Source organism: Petaurus breviceps, unplaced genomic scaffold (assembly GCF_028583685.1).
Source record: "Petaurus breviceps papuanus isolate PSGF00001 unplaced genomic scaffold, PetGlider_PUasm1.0 175, whole genome shotgun sequence".
Classification (NCBI taxonomy): Eukaryota; Metazoa; Chordata; class Mammalia; order Diprotodontia; family Petauridae; genus Petaurus; species Petaurus breviceps.
Window position 1 is genome coordinate 7,391,514 of NW_027185764.1, and position 22,933 is coordinate 7,414,446.

Here is a 22,933-nt window from a genome sequence, read left to right on the forward strand (position 1 = left end):
TTTAGCCTAGGGGCAGGGAAGATCTTCCAAATTTGCATTCCCATTACAGGCTCCAAGAATAGGATTCACTTAGGGGCTATTTCCTTTTTTTTTGCTTTTTGGAGGGCAATTGGGGTTAAGTGACTTGCCCAAGGTCACATGGCTAATGTTTGTGTTAAGTGTCTGAGGCCAGATTTGAACTCAGGTCCTCTTGACTCCAGGGCCGGTGCTCTATTCACTGCGCCACCTAGCCACCCAACTTAGGGGCTATTTCAAGTTGTCTCTTCCCTCCCCAGAGGATCCGAGCGACCGTGAACACTCAGGAACAGAAGAGGCTTCTCATGGATCTGGATATCTCCATGAGGACTGTCGACTGCTTCTACACTGTCACCTTCTATGGGGCCCTTTTCAGAGAGGTAACAAGGGGGGCACAGACAGATGTGACTGAACCACGACTTTCCCCAGAGCTGAGTATGGATGGATGGGGCAAATGGGATGTCAGACGAACAAAAACTCAAGTCAAGTCAGCAGGCATTTGTTAAGTGCTGGGGAAAGGCAAAAACAGTCCCTGCCCTCAAGGAACTCCCAATCTGATGAGGGCATACAACATACAAACAACTATGTACAAACATATACACATGGGTATATACGTATATGTATAGTGTATGTATATGAGTATAGATGTGTGTGTGCGCGCACACACATAATGTAATATGTGCATGTGTGACAAAAAAAATATGTGCATTGTGACAAATCCACTTCTCTTCCCCTGTGATCAGATCCAGTGAACAGCTTGATTAGTCTTGTATAAAATCCCATAGTAACTAGCCCTTGGATCATTAGTATTGGAAGGGATCTTAGAGGTCATTGAGTCCAGCCCCCTCTCTTTACAGATTAGGGCACAGACAGGCCCAGGATCCCATAGCTACTAAGTGTATGAGGTGGGATTTGAACCTTGGTCTTCATGATTTCTAGTCTAGTTCTTTCTCTCTTTTCTCTTCTCTTGGTGATAAACCCAAAGACCCCAGTTTTTGGGATAAGAACTCACTGTTTGACAAAAACTGCTGGGAAAACTGTAATATAGTATGGCAGAAACTGGGCATAGACCATTATCTAACACCGTATACCAAAATCAAGTCTAAATTGGTGCACAATCTAGGTATAAAGGCTGATACTGTAAGCAGTCTGGGAAAGCAAGGAATAGTTGACCTGTCAGATTTATGGAGAAGGGAAGATTTTATGACCAAACAAGAGTCAGAGAGCATTACAAAATGCAAAATGGATAATTTTTATTACATTAAATTGAAAAGTTTCTGTAGAAATAAAGCCAATGTAACCAAGATTAAGAGGGAAGTGGGAAATTGGGAAAGAATTTTTACAACCAGTATCTCTGATAAAGGCCTCATTTCTAAAATATACAGAAAATTGAGTCAAATCTATAAGAACACAAGTCATTCCCGAACTGATAAATGGTCAAAGAATATGAACAGATGATTTTCAGAGGTAGAAATCAAAGATATCTATAAGCATATGAAAAAATGCTCTAGATCACTATTGATTAGAGAAATGCAAATCAAAACAACTCTGAGATACCACATCTCACCAGTCAGATTGGCTAACATGACAAAACAGGAAAATGACAAATCCTGGAGATGTGGAAAAATTGGAACACTAATGCATTGTTAGTGGAGTTGTGAACTGATTCAACCATTCTGGAGAGCAATCTGGAACTATGCCCAAAGGGCTATAAATAATTGCATACTCTTTGACCCAGTAATAACACTTCTAGGGTTGTATCCCAAAGAGATAGAAGTGGGAGGAAGACCCACATGCACAAAAATATTTATAGCAGCTCTTTTTATGGTGGCAAAGAATTGGAAATTAAGGGGATGCCCATTAATTGGGGAATGGCTGAACAAGTTGTGGTATATGAATGTAATGGAATACTATTGTGCTATAAGAAAGGAGGAGCAGACAGACTTCTCTTCTCTTGGAAGTGATGTTTCTGCCAGACGTTTGGCTTAGTATAGCTACCCTAGGGTTGAGCAGGGAGGTTGGGGAGTGCTGGGGGTGGGGAGGGAATGTTAAGGTTTTCCTCTTGATTCCCATGTTCTCTGCTGTCACCAGGGTGATGTATGGATTTGTATGGAACTGATGGACACATCCTTAGACAAATTTTACAAGAAGGTTCTGGAGAAGGAGATGACCATACCAGAGGATATTCTAGGCGAAATAGCAGTGTCTGTAAGTGGCCGAGTTGCCCCCTTTAACCTTTTGGATTTGGGGTACTGAGAGGGAGGGTGATGGACGAGGAGATGGTGCTTGCCGTCTTAGCACACTAATCCCATCAAGAAATAGCCTTGGGATGAGAGGGAGTGTGAGGATACCAGCCTGGGAAGAATGTTCCTGGGAGATCTGGGTCTGCTTGACACAGTGTGCTAAGCATTTAGACTGGTTAGTTTCTCAGTCACCCTTTGGTTCCCATGGGTTCCAGGTTCCTTGGCTCTTGGATGAAAGTCTTCTTGGTTTGGGACATGTCATGCTGATGGGTGACATGGTAGTTTTGGCATATTGGGACTTTGGGGATTTGCAGTGAGGGTGCTTTACAACTTTGAAAAGTCTTTGAAACAAATGAGCTCCTGACCTCCTTCACTGTCATTTTCCAGCTCACTTAACTCTAGGTTCCCATTATTTTAGGCTCAAAATTGCCCAATGCCTCATCATTTGAACTTGACTGCTGAGCTGCCATGTGTAAATGCTGAGCAGAGATACTTTTTTCTTTCTCCTTTAAGTGTGAAATGTGTTGCCCCTCCTCCCCTTTAAGTAACCTGGTCAGCCTTTTTATGCTTGAATAACTCACATCTCCCTTCCTTCCTTCCTCTTTTCTTCCCCTATGTCATCCCAAAGATTGTTCGAGCCCTGGAGCACTTACATAGTAAACTATCTGTGATTCATAGAGGTAAGTGCTTCCCTTGTGCTGATTCATTCATTCATTCATTCATTCATTTATCATTCTGTAATATTGAATGAACTAACTGTGGATGGTTTGGAGAGGGTAGGTGCTTCTCTTCCTTGTGCCAGTTCCTTTGAATCTTCAGAGTCTAAGGAGTTAGGGGGATTTAGGGAGTGGAGACCCTTCTAGACAGGGAGCTAATCTTTTATTGAGCTCCTTTTGTTTACCTGTATTATCTTGGCCAGGACCCAGGAGTGCCAGAAGACAAAGGGGGAAGCCAACTTGGAATGTGGCACCATTCTATTGTTACCAGTGGAGAAAGGATGGTGTGTGTGTGTGTGTGTGTGTGTGTGTGTAATGAATGTTGGACATAAGGGTCAGGAGACCTGGGTTCAAATCTTACCTCTGACATTGGCTAAACTGTTAAGTCATGGAACTTCTCTGAGACTCATTTTCCTCATCCATAAAATATGGAAAATAATACTTGTACCAACCACTTCATAAGAGTTGTCTTGGGAAAAGTGCTTTGTAAATCTTCAAGTGTTTGAGAAATGTATTTAGAGGGTAGAGCCAAGATAGTAGATTAGAGCCGGCTGAATTCTCCCATCATTCCTCTCCAACTTTAAAATAATGCCTTGAAAAACTTTTGGAGAAGCAGAGTCAGCAAAAGGGTGAGACATTCTTCTAGCTTAAGATAACTTAAGAGGTCAGCAGGAGAGGTCTGTAACACTGGGGAAGTGGGTTGGCCTGGAGTGGACACAGCAGTAGGTGACTGTGACAGTAGTTTCAGGAGCTCTTAGCCCAGAGACAGTAAGGGGTGGGGGGCATTGGACAACTGGTCAGAAGGAGATTACAGGGGACCCTTTATTGGCACTGTGTGTAGTTGGCACTAATTGTCAACTCTTGCTCATACACAGTTCTGGTTTGCAGTTCCAGGGTGGAGAGGAGAGCTTGTGATCAGTCAGTCACAAGAGAACCAGCGACCTTGGTTGCAGTTCCAAGGCAGAAAGGAGCACTAGCACTTGTAGCTGTAGGGGAACAGGGGACCTGGTCCCAGTCCTAGGACTAAGAGGAGCATTAGAGCTCATGGGTACAGAGGAGCAGGAACCTTCCTAGGTAATAATCAGTGCAGATACCAGGAGAAAAGTGACCAAATCTCTCCCCAGATCACACCAGCTTGGAACTAGCTTTGAAAACAGCAGCACAAAAAAAGCCTGAAGCTTGGGATAGTGCTTTCCCATTTCCAGGTGAGCAGAGCCCAACTTTAACATAAATTTCAAAGTCAAGAAATAGACTGGGAAAAATAGAAAAACAACTTGACCATAAAAAGCTGCTATGGTGGCAGGGAAGACTAAGACACAAACTCAGAAGACATTGTGAAAACAATTACAACCAAAGTCTTGAAAAGAAAATGTTAATTAGGCATAAAGCCAACAAGAATTCCTGGAAAAGTCAAAGAGATGAGTAGTAGAGGAAAACTTTAAAAAAATGAGAATCATTCAAGAAAATTATGAAAAGAGAATTAATAGCTTCATAAAAGAGGCACAAAAAATACTGAAGAAAGTAACACTTTAGTTTTTTGGTTTTTGGAAGCAGGGCAATTGGGGTTAAGTGACTTGCCCAAGGTCACACAGTGAAAGTAATACAGACAGAATTGGTAAATGGTAAAAGAGGCACAAAAATTTGAATCAGGCAAGTGGAAGCTAATGTCCCATGAGACATAAAGAAACAAAACAATGCCAAAAGAATGAAAGAAAAATATGTGAAATATCTTGCAAAACCACTGACCTGAAAAATAGATCGAGGAGATAACTTAAGAATTATAAGACCAACTGAAAGCCATTATCAAAAAAAGAGTCTAGACATCATACTTCAAGAAGTTATCAAGAAAAACCACACCCCAGTATCTTAAATCCAGAGGGCAAAATAGAAATGGAAAGAATCCACTAATCACCTGCTGAAAGAGATCCCAGAATCAAAATTTACAGGAATATTTTAGCCAAATTCAGAGATTCTGAAGTTCCCAGGTCAAGGAGAAAATACTTCAAACAGCAAGAAAGAAACAGTTCAAAATATCATGGAGCTGCAATCAGGATCATACAAGATTTGGTGGCTTCTACGTTAAAGGAACAAAGGACTTGGAATATGATATTCCTGAAGGCAAAGGAGTTAGGATTACAACTAAGAATAACCCATCCAGCAAAACTGAGTATAATACTTCAGGGGGAAAATGAATATTTAATGGAGTTGAGGACTTTCAAGTATTCCTGATGAAAAGACCAGAACTGAGTAGAAATTTTGACGTTCCAACACAAGATTCTAGAGAAAAATAAAAAAAGCAAACAAGAAAGAAATCATGAGACTCAGTAAATTTAAACTGTTTACATTCTATATGGTAAGGTGATACGTGTAATTCCTTAGAACTTTATCATTATTGAGCCAGTTAGAACTGTCCTACAGAAGGAAATTGCAAACCAATCCAGTATCTCTGCCAAGAAAACCGCAAATGGGGCCCCAGAGTTGGACAGAACTAAAATGACTGAACAACAATAACAAAAGAATCAGTCTACTTAGGCTTGGATGTGAATCTCTGATGTCTCAAAAGAACGAAGGGGTGAGGGGCGGCTAGGTGTTGCAGTGAATAGAGCACTGGCCCTGGAATCAGGAGGACCTGAGTTCAAATCTGGCCTCAGACACTTAACACTTCCTAGCCATGTAACCTTGGGCAAGTCACTTAACCCTAACTGCCCTGCCCTCCCCCTTCCAAAAAAAAAAAGAATGAAGGAATGCGAAAGAAAGATGCACTGGAAGAAGGGGGGAAGGAGGTAGCATGGAGAAAATTTATCTCACATAAAAGAGGTGCACAAGGAAGAGCTTTTACAATGGAGAGGAAAATGGGGGGGTGAGGTGGGCAATACTTGAACCTCAAAACTCACTGGAACTGGTTTAGTGGGGAAAAATGTGTGTATATGTATTTATATGTATATGTGTGTATATACATGTGTTTGTGTGTGTATATATACATACACATGCTCAGTTGTGTAGAGAAGTCTATCTTACCCAACAGGGCAATAGGAGGGGAAGGGCATAAGAGAAGGGGGAAGGGAAATAATAAAAGGGAGATCAGATTAAGGGAGGCAGTGATCAGAAAGAAAACAGACTTTTGAGGAGGGACAGGATAAAGAGAAGAATAAACAGAGGAAAATAGGATTAGAAACCAAAATCCAACAATATATTTGCAAGAGACATGCTTGAAGCAGAAAGACACACAGAGTTAAAATAAGGAGTTAGAAAAGAATCTATTATGTTTCAGCTGAAGTAAAAAAAAGGCAGGGGTAGCCATCATGATCTCAGACAAAGCAAAAGCAAAAATAGAACTAGTTAAAAGGGATAATTAGGGAAACTACATGTTGTTAAAAGGTACCATAGACAGTGAAGTGATGTCATAAATTTTTACAGAAAATTTCTCAGATAAAGACCTCTTTTCTCAAATATATTGGGAACTGAGTCAAATTTATAAAAATAAGAGCCATTCCCCAATTGATAAATAAATTGTCAAGGCAGTTTTCAGAAGAAGAAATCAAAACTATAATTATGAAAAAATGCTCTAAATCTCTATTGATTAAAAATTAAAACAACTCTGAGGTACTACCTTATCCATATCAGAAATGACAAATGTTGAAAGGGATGAAGAAGATAGGTACACTAATGAATTGTTGGAGTTGTGAACTGATCCAACCATTTTGGAGAACAATATGAAACTGCCTAAAGCACTATAAAACTGCATACCATCTTTGAACCAGCAATACCACTACTAGGTCTGTATCCCAGAGAGGTTAAAGAAAAAAGAAAAGAATCTGTATGTACAAAAATATTTATAGCAACTTTTTTTTGTTGGCAAAGAATTGGAAATTGGGGGTATGCCCATCAGTTAGTCATTTCGGCAGAACAAGTTATGGCATATGATTATGATGGAATACTACTGTGCTATAAGAAATGATGAGGGGGATGATCTCAGGAAGACATGGGAAGACTTATAGAAACTGATACAAAGTGAAGTGAGCAGAACCAGGAGATCATTGTGCACATTGTTACACATTGTTATTATATAACAGCAATGTTGTAATGATGATCAACTATGAAAGACTTGACTACTCTGATTAATACAATAATCCAAGACAGTTCCAAAGAACTTGTGATGAAAAATGCTATCCCCCTCCATAGAAATCTTTCTCATTTTTATTTTGCATTTTTGTGTGTGATGTGATAAATATGGGAGTATATTTTGCATTATTTCACATGTGTAATGAATATATAGTTTGCTTTTTCAGTGGATGGGGGAGGGGCGGGAGCGAGAGAATTTGGAACTCAAAATTTTTTTAAAATGCTAAAAATAAATAGCAAATGTTTAAAAGGAAATATATTTAGAAAAGCTAATGCCACTTATTCAATTAAATAAGCATTTTAAAGAATTTACTAGGCACCGAGGATACCAGAATAAAGTGTTTTTGGCAAGAGAGTTGTGTCCCATATCTGACATAACCTTCCTTTTACTATGGGTGATGGACAAGCACTTGGGAGTTGGCATAACTTGGTCCTAGTCTGCCATTAGCTGTGTGATCTTGAGTAAGTGAATTCATCTCTTTTGATGGGCTTGAGTTTGTGATTTCATCTCTTTTGATGAACTTGAATTTCTTCCTCTCTAAAATGCAGGATTAGATTAAACGAAGTGGAAAAAGCCTTGCATTAAATGTCAGAGAACCCGAAGTTTTTTTTTTTTGAAGAGGGAAGGCAAGGCAATTGGGGTTAAGTGACTTACCCAAGGTCACACAGCTAGCAAGTGTCAAGTGTCTGACGCTAGATTTGAACTCAGGTCCTTCTGACTCCAGGGCCGGTGCTCTATTCACTGCACCACCTAGCTGCTCAAGAACCTGAATTTTGAATACTGTCTCTGCTACTTAACCAGCCAATGAATGTTGAACAAGCCATTTCCCTTCATCAGGCCTCAGTTTCTTTTTTGTGAAATATGGCAGCATGATCCAGCGCAGAGATGTCAAATATGCTCCTTGAGTGACCCAGGAGTTCTGCAGGGCTCCCAGTGTGGCCCAACCAGATTAAAATGCAATTGATCCCCAAACCTTAAAGTGTCATATAAATGTCATTTTTGATGTTAAAGCCTACAGTAATAGGCTTTAACACCTCCCTCTGCATAACTGCCCATTGTCACTCTAGGCTTGTTGACCTTTCTCCTTTCTAAGTCGCTTTTAGGCAATACATATTGAGAGGAATCCCTTGAACCTCTCTTAGCAGGTGGTGAAGAGTGATGAGGTTCTCTGATGCAATAAGGACATTGATGTGATTCCTTCCTTCCCTTCCTCTCCTCCCATCCAGTAACTTCAGTGGCTCCCTATTACCTCTGGGAACAAAATTAAAGTCCTCTTTATCGCCTGACCTCTTCCTGCCTTTCCAATCTCTTTTTTTATGCTTTGCTCCCCTCCTTGTACTCAGAGCTGCTTGCTCTTCTTTGCATAGGACCCTCTAGGCCTCCCACACTATCCATTGTACCACCTAGCTGCCCCATTCACGTTGCTTATTAAATGTTATCTTCTCCAAGGTAAACCAGCTTCATTTCCATTAACCGTCCTTCATAGGATGCCATTCTGAACACACTTCCTTTGCACGCACTCAAGTTTGTCAAGGTCCATTCTAAAATGTGACTCCCAGACTTGAAATCAAGTGTGACCTAGCCGTGTGTCATAGTAGCGATCTATCTGGGAAGCAGGAATCTGGGTTTTAGCTCTGACTGTCACTAACTGTGTGATCTGGGGCAAGCTATAACCTGGAAAGCCTTTTCTTTCCCTAGCCTCTTCTTCAGGCCATCAGTCCTGAACTTTTTCTCTGGCCTTATTTCCTACCCTTATACTTCACCTTATGCCATTTTCAGTTATTTTTTTTTTGCCTTTTAACATTTTTGACCATGTTTCTGTTTCCCTTTCTGGCTCCTATTAGATGTCAAGCCATCCAATGTTCTTATCAACAAGGAAGGCCATGTAAAAATGTGTGACTTTGGGATCAGTGGCTACTTGGTGGACTCAGTCGCCAAGACGATGGATGCTGGTTGTAAACCCTACATGGCGGTAAGTGGAGACGCAGTCTATTTCAGAGAGAGGGTCTAGTTTATTTGCCTGTCCTCTCAGAAAAGGATAGTGGCCTCCCAGGAGAAGCTTCTGGGCCACTGGGAGCAGATATAAAGCTGTGAGCTTATAAATCATTTCTGTGTCTGTTAAATGGAGAGAGTGAAAGTTACTGAACCAATAAAAGCCCCATGCTGTGGGTTGTGGGTTTTCTTTTTCTCATTTTTTTACTCTAATTGTGACACTCTTGGGTCCTGGAGCCTTGGGCTAAACTGGATGGCTACCTTGGAGAGAGAGCTTCTGAAAAAGCCCTGAAGATGAGACGCCCAATTGGGAATTGCTGTGTGTAGGTTATTGGCCAGGAGGATTGCCCACAGCTAATTTTGAACCTTAGATCAGCTTTCCCCCTTCCATCAAGTGGGCTTCTAGCTTCCCTCACCCCTCCGAAGCTTGTGTCTGTCTTCTCGGGGACTGCATGTGCCAAACTAAAACGTAATCAGGAATGAGATTTGGGGGGAGGGCAAGGAAATTTTTTTATCACAGAAGCCAAGTAAGAAAGACTTTTGGGTCATCCACTCTCTGGTGTTGTCGGTCCCTCCGATTCCTTTCACTGGCATAGCGGAATGAAAGTTGCTAAATACGTAAACTACAGATTGCATGATTCTTCACTGTGAGAGGGACATTTTTATTGGCACCAAGTGGTGACACTTTTCCTAATATCTCCTGGGTATAAACAAAGTCCTTTGATTTATTTATTTTAAAAAAATAAATATGCAAAGAAGAGTAAGTAGTTCTGAGTACAAGGAGGGGAGGAAAGCATTAAAAAAATAAAAACAATTAATTAAAAAAAATAAACACTACCCATTAGGATGACTGTTCCTGACAAGCTATGCAAACCTTAGGCCATAGTGAGGGAGAAAGGGGAGTGTGGTATGATGGAAAGGGAACTAGGCCACACACTGCAGGGGAACTGGGTTCTGGTCCCCTTTCTTCTGCTCACCGTGACATTGAACAAGTCATTTCTTTTCCCCTTTGGGCTTAAAGTTTTCCCTGTAAAATGAGGGTCTTGGTCTCCATGATCTCTCTGAGGTTCCTATCAGGTCTCAGGTTTGATTCTCTGGGTATATGTTACGAGCCTTCTTGAAGCCTCTGTAAAATGGGGATAATACCTATCTTCAAGGGTCACCTTGAAGATCAAATGAGGTCTTCTAGGTAAAGTACTTTGCGAATTGTGAAGAGGTGTATGCATGCTGGCTGTTGTTTTTGAAGACCATTATTGTTATTGAAGGCCATTCAGAGTTGGCCCCCAGCTTTTCCCCTCTTCTTCCCTCCACTCTCAAGTGCCCCATAGCTCTCCAGAGAGGCTAGCGTGGCCTGTATCGAGCTTTGGTCATTAATCTGCTGGGTATTTTCTGCGGGCTTGTTGTCTTTGGATGGACTCTGGGGTATGAATCCTCCTTGGGAGTCTCAAAAACAACTAACTGCCTTAATTTCTCACCTCTCACTCTTACAGCCGGAGAGAATCAACCCAGAGCTGAACCAGAAAGGCTACAATGTCAAGTCCGACGTCTGGAGTCTGGGAATCACTATGGTAAAGATGTCCCATGAGATGTCCCTAGCCGAAGCTTCCTCCTGTGGGTCATGTGGGGCTGGGAGGGAGGGGAAGGAAGAAAGCTTTGGGAGTTCCCCGGGGTCTCCATCATCCCTCCAGAAGTCAAGTAAAAGTACTCTATTGTGCACTTGGGGAAATTAGAAGTGATTGGTTTTGTCAGGTATACTGGGCGGAAGGGAGATACAGGAATGAGGCTGAATATATGTGGCAGCCTGGGAAAGGGAAGAGGAGGCAGCCTTGTACAGAAGGAACATTGAATTTGTAATCAGAGGACTTGGGTTTGAAGCCTGACTCTTGTGTGAGATTGATCAAGTCACTTTAGCTTCTCTGGGCCTCAGTCATCCTCATCTGTGAAATGGGGGTCCAGGGGTGGGAGGGTTAATTAGATGGGCTCTAAGGTCCATTTCAGCTCTAAATCTATGAGCCTGTAATTTTATCCAGGGGAGATCAGATTAAAAGGAACACCGAGGTTAGCCTGGAATAAAATCACAGCAAGGTAACAGGCAGCTGTACTCAGTAGGGTGGGTGCCTGTGCTAGCACCAAGGGGGATTTTTCTCTTGGTGGGGGATATTATGGAGCGATTGTGTATATGGGCCTCAGATCTTTTCTAGTGACTCCTTCTGAGTCACTGTCCTGTGCCATCAGCATAGGACATGGCACCATGTAGTAGAAATGAATGTAATTGGATTTGCAATCAGAGGACTTGGATTCAAATGTTGACTCGGCAGCTTCTTGCCCTCTGGGACCTTGGGCAAATCGCTTGGGCAAACTTTTGGCTGTTTCCTTGTGAAATGAGAGGGCTGGATTATACGATCTCTGAGGTCCCTTTGAAATCTAAACCCCAGCTTTCCACCTGCACCTTTTTTACAGCAGATGCCTGGGAGTGATCACCCTCATTTTGAGCTCTAGGCATGGCTCTGGTTGTAGGTCCCCTGAATTCTCTCACACCAGTGTTTTTGGGGAGGACTTTTTTCCAGCTTAGGATAACTTGGGCGTTTCTCTGTGTTTAAAAATAGAATTTAGGTGGTGCACTGTTGTTCAAGGGAAATTCTGGGCATGCATTAATTAATATGGCATTTAGGGAGATTCTCAGACCTTTGGCATTGACTCACTTCCCCTTTCTCCTACTTTATGGGGCTAAGAAAGAGGGAATGAATTTATACTTCTCCCAAGGGCCTTTCAGGAAGATATTTCATTTGTCCAGTGGATTTCCCCCAGACCCTTCCCTGGCATTGTTGCTGGGATCACAGTCTCTCCCAAAGAGCCTTCCGGCTGAGTTCTCCAGAATTTCTCCACCCTCGTGACTCTGCTTTCAGTCCAAAACAGTGAGCTCATGGGCACCTTTCACTCTGCCCTCCCCCAGTACAGGAAGTGCCTTAACATTGGTCCCTGAAGAACAAGACCAACCAGATTGCCTTGCAGGAACCCCAGCTGGTTTCTGTTGTGGAACAAGGAAAGCCATTACTTAAGGCTGCCCTCCTGTGGCTGCTTCTGAGCCCATTTCTAGGTTTTCTCAGATGCATGTGGTAGGCCGGGTGCCATATATATCCTAGTCCAGCTCCCCTCCCTTCCTCCTGCCACATGGCTTTGACCCCCTGCCTGAGTGAGGGAGAGAGGCAAGGGACCGTAACCAGTGGTCTAAAGGGGGAAACTGCCGAGTCTCCTTCCTTGAAATAAGTACTGTAAACATAGGACCTGGGATTTAGTAGGGGACCTTAGAGATGGTCCAACCCCCTTGTTCTTCTGATGGAAGGCCAAGTGACTGCAGTGTTAGGGTTAGGTGTAGAGGTAGGGTGTGTATGGGGGTGTGTGTGTGTGTGTGTGTGTCTGTCTGTCTGTGTCTGTGTGTGTTTTGATGAGCAAGATTTTTGACTGCAAGAGATGTTCAGTTTCTTCAGTACCTTCTTTTGGTCTTTGGTCAATCAGCAAGTGTTTATTGAGCACCTACTATGTGCTTTTGAATGGTTTTGACATTTTGCTTGTTTATGCTATTGATTTCTGAGCAGACCTTTTTTTGCTTCAGCCTCTGCAGAGGCAAACTTCACCTTGTATATGGAATGACCTCCATTTCCAGAATGGTGTATCTGAATGAATTAGGTATTGTTGTCTGAAAGTGATACATGCACACATGTGTATAGACACATGTATGTATAATACAGGTATACTCACATGTACATACATGTAATTATAAGCCCATGTAAACACTCTACACATGCAATACACATTATACAATACAATTACATATAGTTAAGTGTACAGTACGATGCTAGATTTACATAAATTATAAACACACATAATATTATGTCTTTTGTTTGAACATGGAGCTTGAGCTGATGTCAGTGTGGAATTGGCAAGCTCACTAATTAAGAGCGTGTTTACCCTTTTATTTCCATTTCTAATCATTTGTTTGAACTGCAGTCTCTTGAGCCCATTATTCATTCACTTGTGCCTTTCAGTAACAGCTGCTGTTGAATTTTAAAAATTCTCTGGTTTTCTTACTCCTGTATCTTCTAGCATGGTTCAAGGGCAATTTGATATTTTCACATTGATGGTGGTTGAAGTCTAAGGCTTAAAGCTAATGAGTAATTGCCCTTTGACATGGATGACCTTCATTTAATGAAGATGCTGTTGCTTCTTAAGTTGAAAAATTAATTCAAGAGCCTGTTTGAAAATGATCTCTTATTTCATGTGTCTCTCTATGGCATGCAGTGAGTGTGAGCAGGGTTGGGACACTTCTTGGGTCCTGTGATCTTTGTATTAGGACTGGGAAAACTGCCCTAATGCCTATTTATTACTAAAGTCAAAATCTCCCCCCCTCCAAAAGAAAACCAAACCCATTGGGGTTCTTTCCTGTCCCCACTTTTTTTGTGTGTGTGAGGATTTTAACAGAATAGATTACATGACCTACCCTCTCTATCTGTCCAGCCTGATGGAGTAGCAGACCTGGTGAAAAAATAGCTAAGCAACTTGAAAACCCCAGTTCCTAGATGAAATCTGCCTTGATCAGACACTCTTTATTGGACCTCACTGGCTTAATGACCAAGTAGAAGGTCCCAGTCTATTTCTGCCTTCTCATTTCCATCTCAAGTTGAGCATATTGTCTCCAAACCCCCATGATCCTCTAGGAATCTCTCCCATAGGTTTGGGATATAAAGATAAGATCCTTGTGTGACCAGGGACCTGCCTTTGTGATATTTGAATGTGAAACTGGTGACTCTCCCGTCCTGGGATGAGAGAGGAATGTTCACCAGCTTAGCTATAAGTCCCAACAGGAGAATCCTGCCTTTGAGCCCAGCTCATTAGACAGAATTAATCAAGAGAGAAATCAGAAACCTGACCTTCTCCTCTGCTTCAACTGTCTTGGTCTTGGGGGCCTAAGCTTTTCTCTGAGTGCCCCAGTAGAGTGATACTGATATTTTGGCTTTGTCCCCTCTCATGGGTTCAGGACTGGGTGAGGTATGGCCTGTGTGGAATTGTGGAAGTCATTAATGAAAGGCCTTATTTCCTGGGCTGCAGATTGAGATGGCCATCCTGCGGTTTCCGTATGAGTCATGGGGGACCCCATTCCAGCAACTGAAACAGGTGGTAGAAGAGCCATCTCCTCAGCTCCCTGCTGATCGCTTCTCTCCTGAGTTTGTGGACTTCACAGCTCAATGGTGAGTCTTTTCTCATGGTTGCCTTGGTGGTGGTGGTGATGGCTTTTTGTGAGCTGAGGTTTTAGGTAAAATCATCCTCTTGGAGAAAGAGAGGTCTTTGCCCTTTCCCAGTGGGGCTGGCTAGATTTCCAGAGCCTTTTAGCCATGTGTCCAATGCATGTGTCTGTCAGGCAAAGTCACAGGTATAGGGGAGAACCATCCTTTATCTAGGCTATACATTTATCTTAGGGTAGTAGTGGTCTTGGAGGTGAAAGTGGGCAAAAAGCCTCCTTTCTAACTACTTTCATTGAAGGCTCAGGAACAGCCTTTGGAAAGTCCCTTAGAGGTCACCGTAGAGGTCCAGCCTGTGCTTAAACCCTGCCCTCTGCTTAAACCCAAGGTAGCCTAGTCTGCTTCTGCCTTTAGGACTTTGTACTGAGGCAACATGACATAGTACAGTGGTTCTCATTATTTTGTTCTGTAAACCCCCTTCATAAAAGGGTAATTTAATAACTACTCATATAGTCTGAAATGATTTACTGCTTAAGATGCTATTAAAGAATTTAGAGTGAAACTCCGAGGGATTTTCAGACCATGAAATGGGAATTGCTGCTATAGTGAATAGGGCCCTAGACTCGATGTCTGGGAAGACCTTGGGACACCTTGTTTAAATCCTGCCTTAGACACTTCATCCCAGTTTGAACCAAGGCAAGTCATTTGATGTTTCTGGGTCAGATTCCTTATCTGTAAAAAGTGGGTGTGGGTGAGAATGGACTTGATGGCTCTTTTGGGCCCTTCGACTTTAAATCTCTGGTCCTAGGGAAATCTTCCTCCTTGATAACTTGTGCTTTATCTTAGGCCCCAGACGCCATAAAATAAACCAGTTCTTTCTTTTGCCTGAGAGTCTTTCTTATATTTGCAGAGAGATAGTAATATAGCATTCCTCTGTGCTGGGCACTGGGCTAAGTGATAGGGATACAAATACACATAAGCAAGATAGCCCCTGCAGGCCCTCAAGCAGCTTGCCTTCTAAGACAAGACATAAAGGGAAGTTGGGAAGTGGAATGTTGAGGGGTACACATGGTGTATGAGATGATGGTGGGGGAGTGGTGTGGAGACCCAGTGTCCTCCAATGTTAGCCATTTGGTTATCTGGAGATATGTCCTTTATAGAAGATATCCCATGGTGCGTGTCTGGTTTGTTGAACCCTCTGGAGTCAGGGCTGGGCCCTGCTAATGGTACCAGCCTGGCTGCCCCAGCATCTCCTCTACCTACTAGCAAGGGCAGGCAAAGTCACTCTGGGCTTCTGGGGTAGTGGGGCCTTAGGACAGTGAAGGGCTGGGGAATGAAAGTATGATCACTGCTCTCCATCCCCTGCTTGGAGGGTTCATGTCTGCCCTGCTTTTTCATTGTAGCTTGAGGAAGAATCCTGCAGAGAGAATGAGCTACCTGCAGCTTATGGTGAGTCCTGGGGAACCAACTTGCAGATGCAAAAGCAATACTTTGGAAATGTAAAGAACATGGCAGGTGGTGCCAGGCTGGATATCAGAAGCAGTGACTGCCCTGGGAGGCAGGTCCAGACCCAGCTGGGGAGATACAGGAATACCAACCTACTCAGAAGGTGTTTAAATGGATTGTTTAGCCCAGGGTGGGGGTGGGGTAGAATGTGGGCTGAGAGCAGATTTCTTTTATTTTCCTTAAACATTTTTTATCACTGTCATTTCCAAGTATATCCCTCCCCTTCCCCATTCAAAGAAGTGGGTTTCTTTTTTTTTTTTTCTTTTTGCTGGGGGGAAGGCAGGGCAGTTGGGGTTAAGTGACTTGCCCAAGGTCACACGGCTAGGATTTGAGGCAGGATTTGGATTCAGGTCCTCCTGACTCCAGGGCCGGTGTTCTACTCACTGTGCCACCTAGCCGCCCCAAAGTGGGTTTCTTTTGATAAGAGCAACCTGCTCTTTCTGAGGTGTGCCTCAGAACTGCCTTTGGGAAAATGTGGCTATTGACTTACCCAGAAGTGGGAAGTCAGCAGGCACTGAACTGGAAAGGCCGAAGCTTTAATTAGCTCTGGGGGGAAGTGGCCTGGGACAGGAGGAGGCACGCTTGGTGACTCATTGACTTTCCTAAAGTCCCTGTGGAGCTTCCATATAAGCCTCAGGGGAAAATTCATATACCACAGCCTGGACCTCAAGAGTAGTTGGTTGGTCACCAGCTTGGTTCCTGGCTTGAGCCAGCACCAGGGCTGGGTTCAGTTCTGGCTCTGGGCACAGGATAAAAAAGCTCTCTCATGCACCAGAGATGGGCTGCCCACTGGGCCAGGGTCCCTGTGGTTAGTGGTGGCACAGCTGGAATGATACCAGCTGGAGCCACGCTCTTAAGGTGGCCACTTGGAGAATGGTGGATCTTAGCTTAGTTTGTGGGTTGTGGGGCCTTGAATTGATGGTGCCATAGCAAGGAGGGAATTGGCACTTAGGGAATTGATTCCTGCCTTTTGAGGAAGGCTTGTCTTGTTTAAGTTTTGCTTAACTCAAGGGGATAAAAGTCTGGTCAAGTCTAAGGGGATGACTTGGATCTACAGAAACCCTAGGGGGATCAGCCTAAGCTGATCCCCCAGGGATGGGAAAGAACTGACCTTAGAGGCAGAAGTTGAGTTCATCTCCACCATATAACTAAGTGTGTGATGCCTGGGCAAGTCATGTGACATCTCTGACATCTGAGCCTCAATTTCCTTTATTGTAAAGCGGGAAGAATCATACTCAAGCTGCCTTTTTTTTTTTTTTTTTGGTTTATTTTTAGTTTAAAGCTGCTTTTCTTTATGGGCTTCTTGAAAGCAGTTAGGAAATGGGAACTATCACCAGCAAGTCTTTGTTTTCTGAGACCAAATAAGTCTCTGAATCTGCTGGCTGTCCACCCCTGGGGAAAGAACATGGCCTACTCAGGGTTCCTAGAATTGGAATCGGCTGTTGCTTCAGCTCAGGCTCGTGGGCTTCTCCAGGGCCTGGGAGATCCCCTATGCTGGACAGACTGATGGACATGAGTAATTGCAGTCAGAGGAAGGGGAAGAGTAGCAGCTACCCACATGTCTATCGGGACAATTCCTGCTCTGTTGGCTTTTCAGAGCTGTGAGGGGGTGGTTATAGAGAAAGTATTTAATTTAATCAGCATAGTATTCCACCTACAGTTGGGAGATACAAAGGAAAACATGCCTGCCCTCATAGACCTTGCTTACACTCTAGTCAAGTAATCAGGACTTTTACACACACATACACACACACACACACACTCTCTCTCTCTCTCTCTCTCTCTTACTCACACTCACCTTTGAAGGAAATTAAGAGGTAGAGGTAAGGAAGGAGGGAGGACCAGCCCGTGCCAAAGCCAGATGTAGGTAGGAGAGATGGAATGCTGTGTATGGAGATTCTGACAGCAAGCCAGGTGGCACGTGTATTATTTATTAACCATATTTTGCTGATGAGGGCTTCCCCAGATGTTCTCAAACCCAGAGATTTTTGACTTCATATCATAGTGCTCTTCTAGAATGATACAGATACAGGATAAGGATAGGGACTAGATCTGTGCTTTCACTGATGTAGGGAGTTTCTTCTCTGAAACTTACAGATTTGAGGAGTGGCCTGGAGCCCTGAAAGTCTCCCAGTGTCTCACAGCCAGTCTGTCAGAAGTGGCAGTTGCGACTTCTTTTCTCTGCACAGTTTCTCAGTAGAGTGATATCCTTGTTAGAATGTGTGTTACAGAGGGTACATACAGGGAGCCATGAGGAGGGGAGCCATCATGGGTGGGAGCCATCCAGGAAGCTTCCTGAGGGAGGGTAGGGTTTGGAGGGAGGAGGATGTTGTTCAGGAAGAGAGAACAGCACCAGCGCCTCCTCCTGTGCTGTTAGTGATGAAATGACCCAGCCTGGCTTCTCTTTCCTCCCTGATAGGAGCATCCTTTCTTTACTTTGCACAAAACCAAAGAGACAGACATCGCTGCCTTTGTGAAGGAGATCCTGGGTGACGACTCATAGGAGAAGGACATTACTGCCCTGTGAAGCGCCCTCTTCCCCTCTCCCTGGAAAACGGAAATGAGGAACGACGTTCTCGGTGGTTTGCACAGATCGCGTAATCCCCAGCCCTGTCCACCTTCAGCCTGGAGCACGGTGTTAGTGTATCCTCATGTCATCCTGTGTATCTTTGAGCTAAGAGAGTATCTAGCCGGCACCACGGAAACCCAAGACCAAGGACAGTGTTTGGTCACTGCTCCCACATGGCATTGGGCATGTGGACCTTCTCCACTGGCGAGACTCTCATCACCATGACTCCTGCGGTCTGAGAAACCAGTCCTTTGCTTAGCCAGGAACTGAGGCCTGAGGGGTTAAGATGTGGGGGCGAAGGGGGCTCTGAAGGAGGGAGGGCAGGTCCTTCAGGCCTTGCAATGTGCCATTTATCCCAAGTGCCAAGAAAAGTGACCCAGTAAGCAGAGCTGCCCAATGCTTTGAGTAGAGTGAGTTTCTGAGACTACCCGCTGTGTAAATCTTTTGGTTCATTCGTTCATTCAGTACTTCCCCCAGATCTGTTTCCTTCTCTCAGTCTTACAGGAATCTGTCCTCCCCCTGACACCTCTCTAAGGTGTAGCAGCATCTGCCTCTGTATCAGAACCCTCCACTTTCCCTTCCCTAAACCTCCCCCCCCTTTTGTTTTTTGCTTTTTGGAGGGGGAAAGTAGGGCAACTGGGGTTAAGTGACTTGCCCAAGGTCACACAGCTAGTTGTTTTGTGTGTTAAGTGTCTGAGATCGATTTTGAACTCAGGTCCTCCTGACTCTAGGGCCGGTGCTCTATTCACTGTGCCACCTAGCCACCCCCCTAAATCCCCTTTCTTTAGACTCTGGTCTTCCCACCATTGGAGGGGAGGGCTGTGAGTTGTTGGAGACGGGTGGTGAATGGGATGGTGTTGGCTAAGTGGCCTTTGATGTCTAGTAAGGCTTTGGGAAGAAGCCTGTCCTGGCCAGTGATAGGAAGCTTACTACCGAGGACCCTTGAACAACAGTGTGGTCAGTTGATGCCTGTCCCTTTCCCTCTTACTGTTTCTAGCCCAGCACACCTCATTTCCTAGGGCCTGAGGGTGTGGATGAGAGGTAATGGGCGTGGGAGGTGAGCATTTGATCCTGCCTCCTCATATCCAAGGTGCCAGGCTCTAATGCTCCCTTAGTTTCTTTTTCAAAGGCCCTGCAAGTTCCCCTCATGGCCCAATGACTTGCACAGCCTCTCCAGGATCCACTTCCAAATCATCTCCTCCATACCAGCCTTGGGGATCAGATCAGGTTCCTTTTTTTTTGTCCCTCTGACAACCCGAGAGTGTTATGAGCCTATTAAACAGTAAATTGTATAGGGTAGGCAGAACATAGGTGTATTATATTTTTTATATCTATATATAATGAACTTTTAAAACTGTTTCCTTGTTTTAATCTGATGGCAGATATAGTCCTCCCTCCTGGGGGATGGGCTCTGGGGGTCATGCCTGATTACTGTGAATACCAGAGGGTTGGTCCCACCCCCTTTCAAGACTCCCTCCTTCCCTCCATCTCTTAGAAGCCCTCGCTTCCTTCAAGGACAGCCTTCTACATGAAGGTTTCATCATTTCCCTGCTTCTTGGGGAAACTTCCCTTGGGGGTGAGAGAGCAGGAGGTGTCTGTTCCAGGAGGGGCTGTCTGTCCAGCCAGAATTATTTGTGGGTTGCCTACAATTTTCAAGGGCAGTGGGGGTGGAAATCAACTTTAGGACTGGTGATTTTCTTTGAGGAAGTGTGTAGTGATCTTTGAAGCTGCTGGGGGTGGAGAGGGGGAAAGATATAGTATGGATGCTGTAAAGTTGGCTGAAGCACTTGGTCAAGAAGCTGTTGTACACATGTTAGTTGAAAAGATCTGGGTGGCTACCTCTGGGTGGGGGTGGGATGTCCCTGATGCTTTGGGTCTGTCACTAGATCTTGCCACAAGCCTCCCTCCTTCCCCTTGCTCTCCCCCCCCCCCCCCCCCCCAATTAAACTGAAGCCCTTCACCCTCTGTTGAAGGGTAGGGGGTCACCTTGTCTATAAGGATTGTGTGATCCAGAGGGGTTTTTAAATGACTCATTGGAGAGAAATGGAGTCCAGTCCTTGCAACTGCAGGAACTTCACCATCTGAGCTAGGTGGTTGGGTCTGGATGTTTCCGGTGGTCCTGAGAATGGGAAAGAGGCCTTTTTTTCCTCCCCTCTATATTCTTCCTTCCTTCCCCTTTCCCCCAAGAAAAAAAGAGTAAATGTGCAAACCATCCTGACTCTTTGTAATATGTGTGGGTATCCTGCTAATAGCTGCCTGCACTAGGGAGTGAAGTCTGGCCTTAAACTGTATTAACTTGCCTGGTTGTTTTGAGTTTTAATTTTTTTTTAATTTATCTTGAGTTTTGTTTTTCTCTTGCTTTGAGGGTTTGGCTATTTTTTCTTGCATGAATTAGATACCTTCCACTCCCCACCAGGGGGCGGAAGCACACCCAGGTACAAGGCATTGCCCTGCTGCAGTGTCTGTCTGGCTGGCTGTGGGCAGTGACGGGGGTAGATGGGGACATTATTGAGGCCCCAAGGCCTCTGTTCAAAGAGGAGGTTGGGGCTGGAGTGAGGGGGAGGCGAGTTCTACCCATGAATACACAGCTCCTGCCCTGTGGATGCTGGTGGGAGATGTGCTTTGTATTTATTTCCAAGGGATATATGTTCTCTCACTGTGGATGATTTGCTTCATGGATTGTTCAAAATAAATTTTTTTTAAAGAAATAAATTGAAGGGGAAAAGGTAAAAAAAAAAAAAGCAGAATTTTGAAAATGCCTGTCCCAGTAAGGAAGTAGAGCCGTCCCACTGCCTTGGTCCCTGCCTCTCTGTTCCCTGAGAGGGAGCTGCCTAGAACCTGGTTGCTGTTTTCAATAAAAATGAAAAAAGAAGAAATAAGGCTGAGTGTGAGCATATGTCTTTAACCACCACAACTTATTGATAAATGTTTTCTTTGGGGATTGTCACAGAAAAACTGCATCCTTCTAAGACCTCGGGATAGTATACTTACTTGGAGAAGCAACCTGAGGGGGTTTCCCTTTGGTTCCACTCCTTCCAAGGCAGTTAAGACTGTTGGGAGAAGATACAAGATCATGGCGTGTTCAAGCTGGAAGGGGCCTTTGTGACCAGCTAGTTCCATCTTTCATTTTACTTTTTTTGGGGGGAGGGCAGTTGGGGTTAAGTGACTTGCCCAAGGTCACACGGCTATTTTTTTGTGTTGTGTCTGAGGTCGGATTTGAATTCAGGTCCTCCTGACTCCAGGGCTGGTGCTCTATTCACTGTGCCACCTAGCCACCCCCTTCTTTCATTTTAGAGATGAGGTCTCAATTCTCTAACCCCAACCCAGTCCACCATGTTCCCCAGGTGAGTTTTCTCCCCCTGGGAACAGAACACTCTTCTGTGAATGTAGATTCCGTTCCAATTTGGAAGCTAGATGGTCTAGGGCCCAATGTTAGCTGACAATCCTGTAGCATTTAAAAGCTTGCAGTGGGCCTCCATGACAATACTCTTGTGAGTTAGGCAACGTAAAAATCATTCCTTTTTTTTTGTTCAGTCGTATCTAATTATTTGTGAGCCCTTTTGGGATTTTCTTGGCAAAGATACTGGAGTGGTTTGTCATTTCTCTATCCATTTTTCAGATGAAGAAACTTAGGCAAACAGGATTAAGTGATTTGCCTAGGGTCACACAGCTAGTATCTGAGGCTGGATTTGAACTCAGGACTTCCTGACTCCAGTCCAGTCACTCTATTCACTGGGCCACCTAGATGCCCCATTTCTCTTTTACAGATGTGGAAATATCCCTGGTTAAGGGACTTCTCCAAGGTCACATAGTTGATTAGGTGTCAGAGGGGAGATTTGTACCCAGGATTCCTGAACATTTCAGTGGTTCAGATGTAGAATTGGAAAAAGACTGATTAGAATCTATCCTACCCTCCTCCTTCCATTTTACACAGGGGGATAAGCAGCTTAAACAGAGATTAAATGATTTGCTCTGGGTCACACAGCTAGGAAATGTTACAAGGAGGGTTTCAAACTAGAAGTCTGTTTGCTTCATATGGTGCTCAAATTATGGAAAGCTAATAGGTGGTAATAAAGGATTTGAACTTGGGTCTTCTGCCTCCAATTCCTGCACTTTCTGCAGTAATAAGGCTCTTTCTGCTGCTTCACTCAACACCGTAACCTAACTTGCAAAATCATCATTCCTGATTTATGACCCTGGGCTCTGATGGGGGGCATTAGCCTTATCTTACCCAGTCTCAATCACACTATATCACTTCTGGCCTGTCTTTGGGCCATGGTCTACTCTCCTATTTCCAACTCCACCCCTCCAGCCTCAGAAAGGATGTGCCATTCACTATCCTATGACTTCAGTCACTATCTCTGTGACTTCCCTGTTCAAAGCATTCTTCCCTGGCTACCATCCCCATATATGTTTTATTCCCCAACCTAACCAACTGTCACCAATGGGACAGGAAGGCCAACATAGCTGGAGCAGAGCACCCTGAGGAAGAGACGGGAGGCAGCATGTTGTCAGGCATGTCAAACCACCAC

The 22,933-nt window shown here is 44.1% G+C and overlaps 1 protein-coding gene across 2 annotated transcripts in view; it reads left to right on the forward strand.

The window, feature by feature from the left end:
* The window catches only part of MAP2K3 (mitogen-activated protein kinase kinase 3), an 81,331-nt gene extending 60,050 nt beyond the window's left edge, over positions 1–21,281 (forward strand). For both annotated transcript variants that reach the window (XM_069084722.1, XM_069084723.1), the window contains exons 5-12: positions 276–395; positions 2,107–2,223; positions 2,887–2,938; positions 8,942–9,069; positions 10,580–10,657; positions 14,196–14,335; positions 15,730–15,775; positions 18,252–21,281. In XM_069084722.1, the coding sequence (XP_068940823.1) occupies positions 276–395; positions 2,107–2,223; positions 2,887–2,938; positions 8,942–9,069; positions 10,580–10,657; positions 14,196–14,335; positions 15,730–15,775; positions 18,252–18,335 (765 nt within the window). In that variant the 3' untranslated portion in view covers positions 18,336–21,281. The remainder of the gene's footprint in view (positions 1–275; positions 396–2,106; positions 2,224–2,886; positions 2,939–8,941; positions 9,070–10,579; positions 10,658–14,195; positions 14,336–15,729; positions 15,776–18,251) is intronic.
* Positions 21,282–22,933: the final 1,652 nt, after the last annotated feature.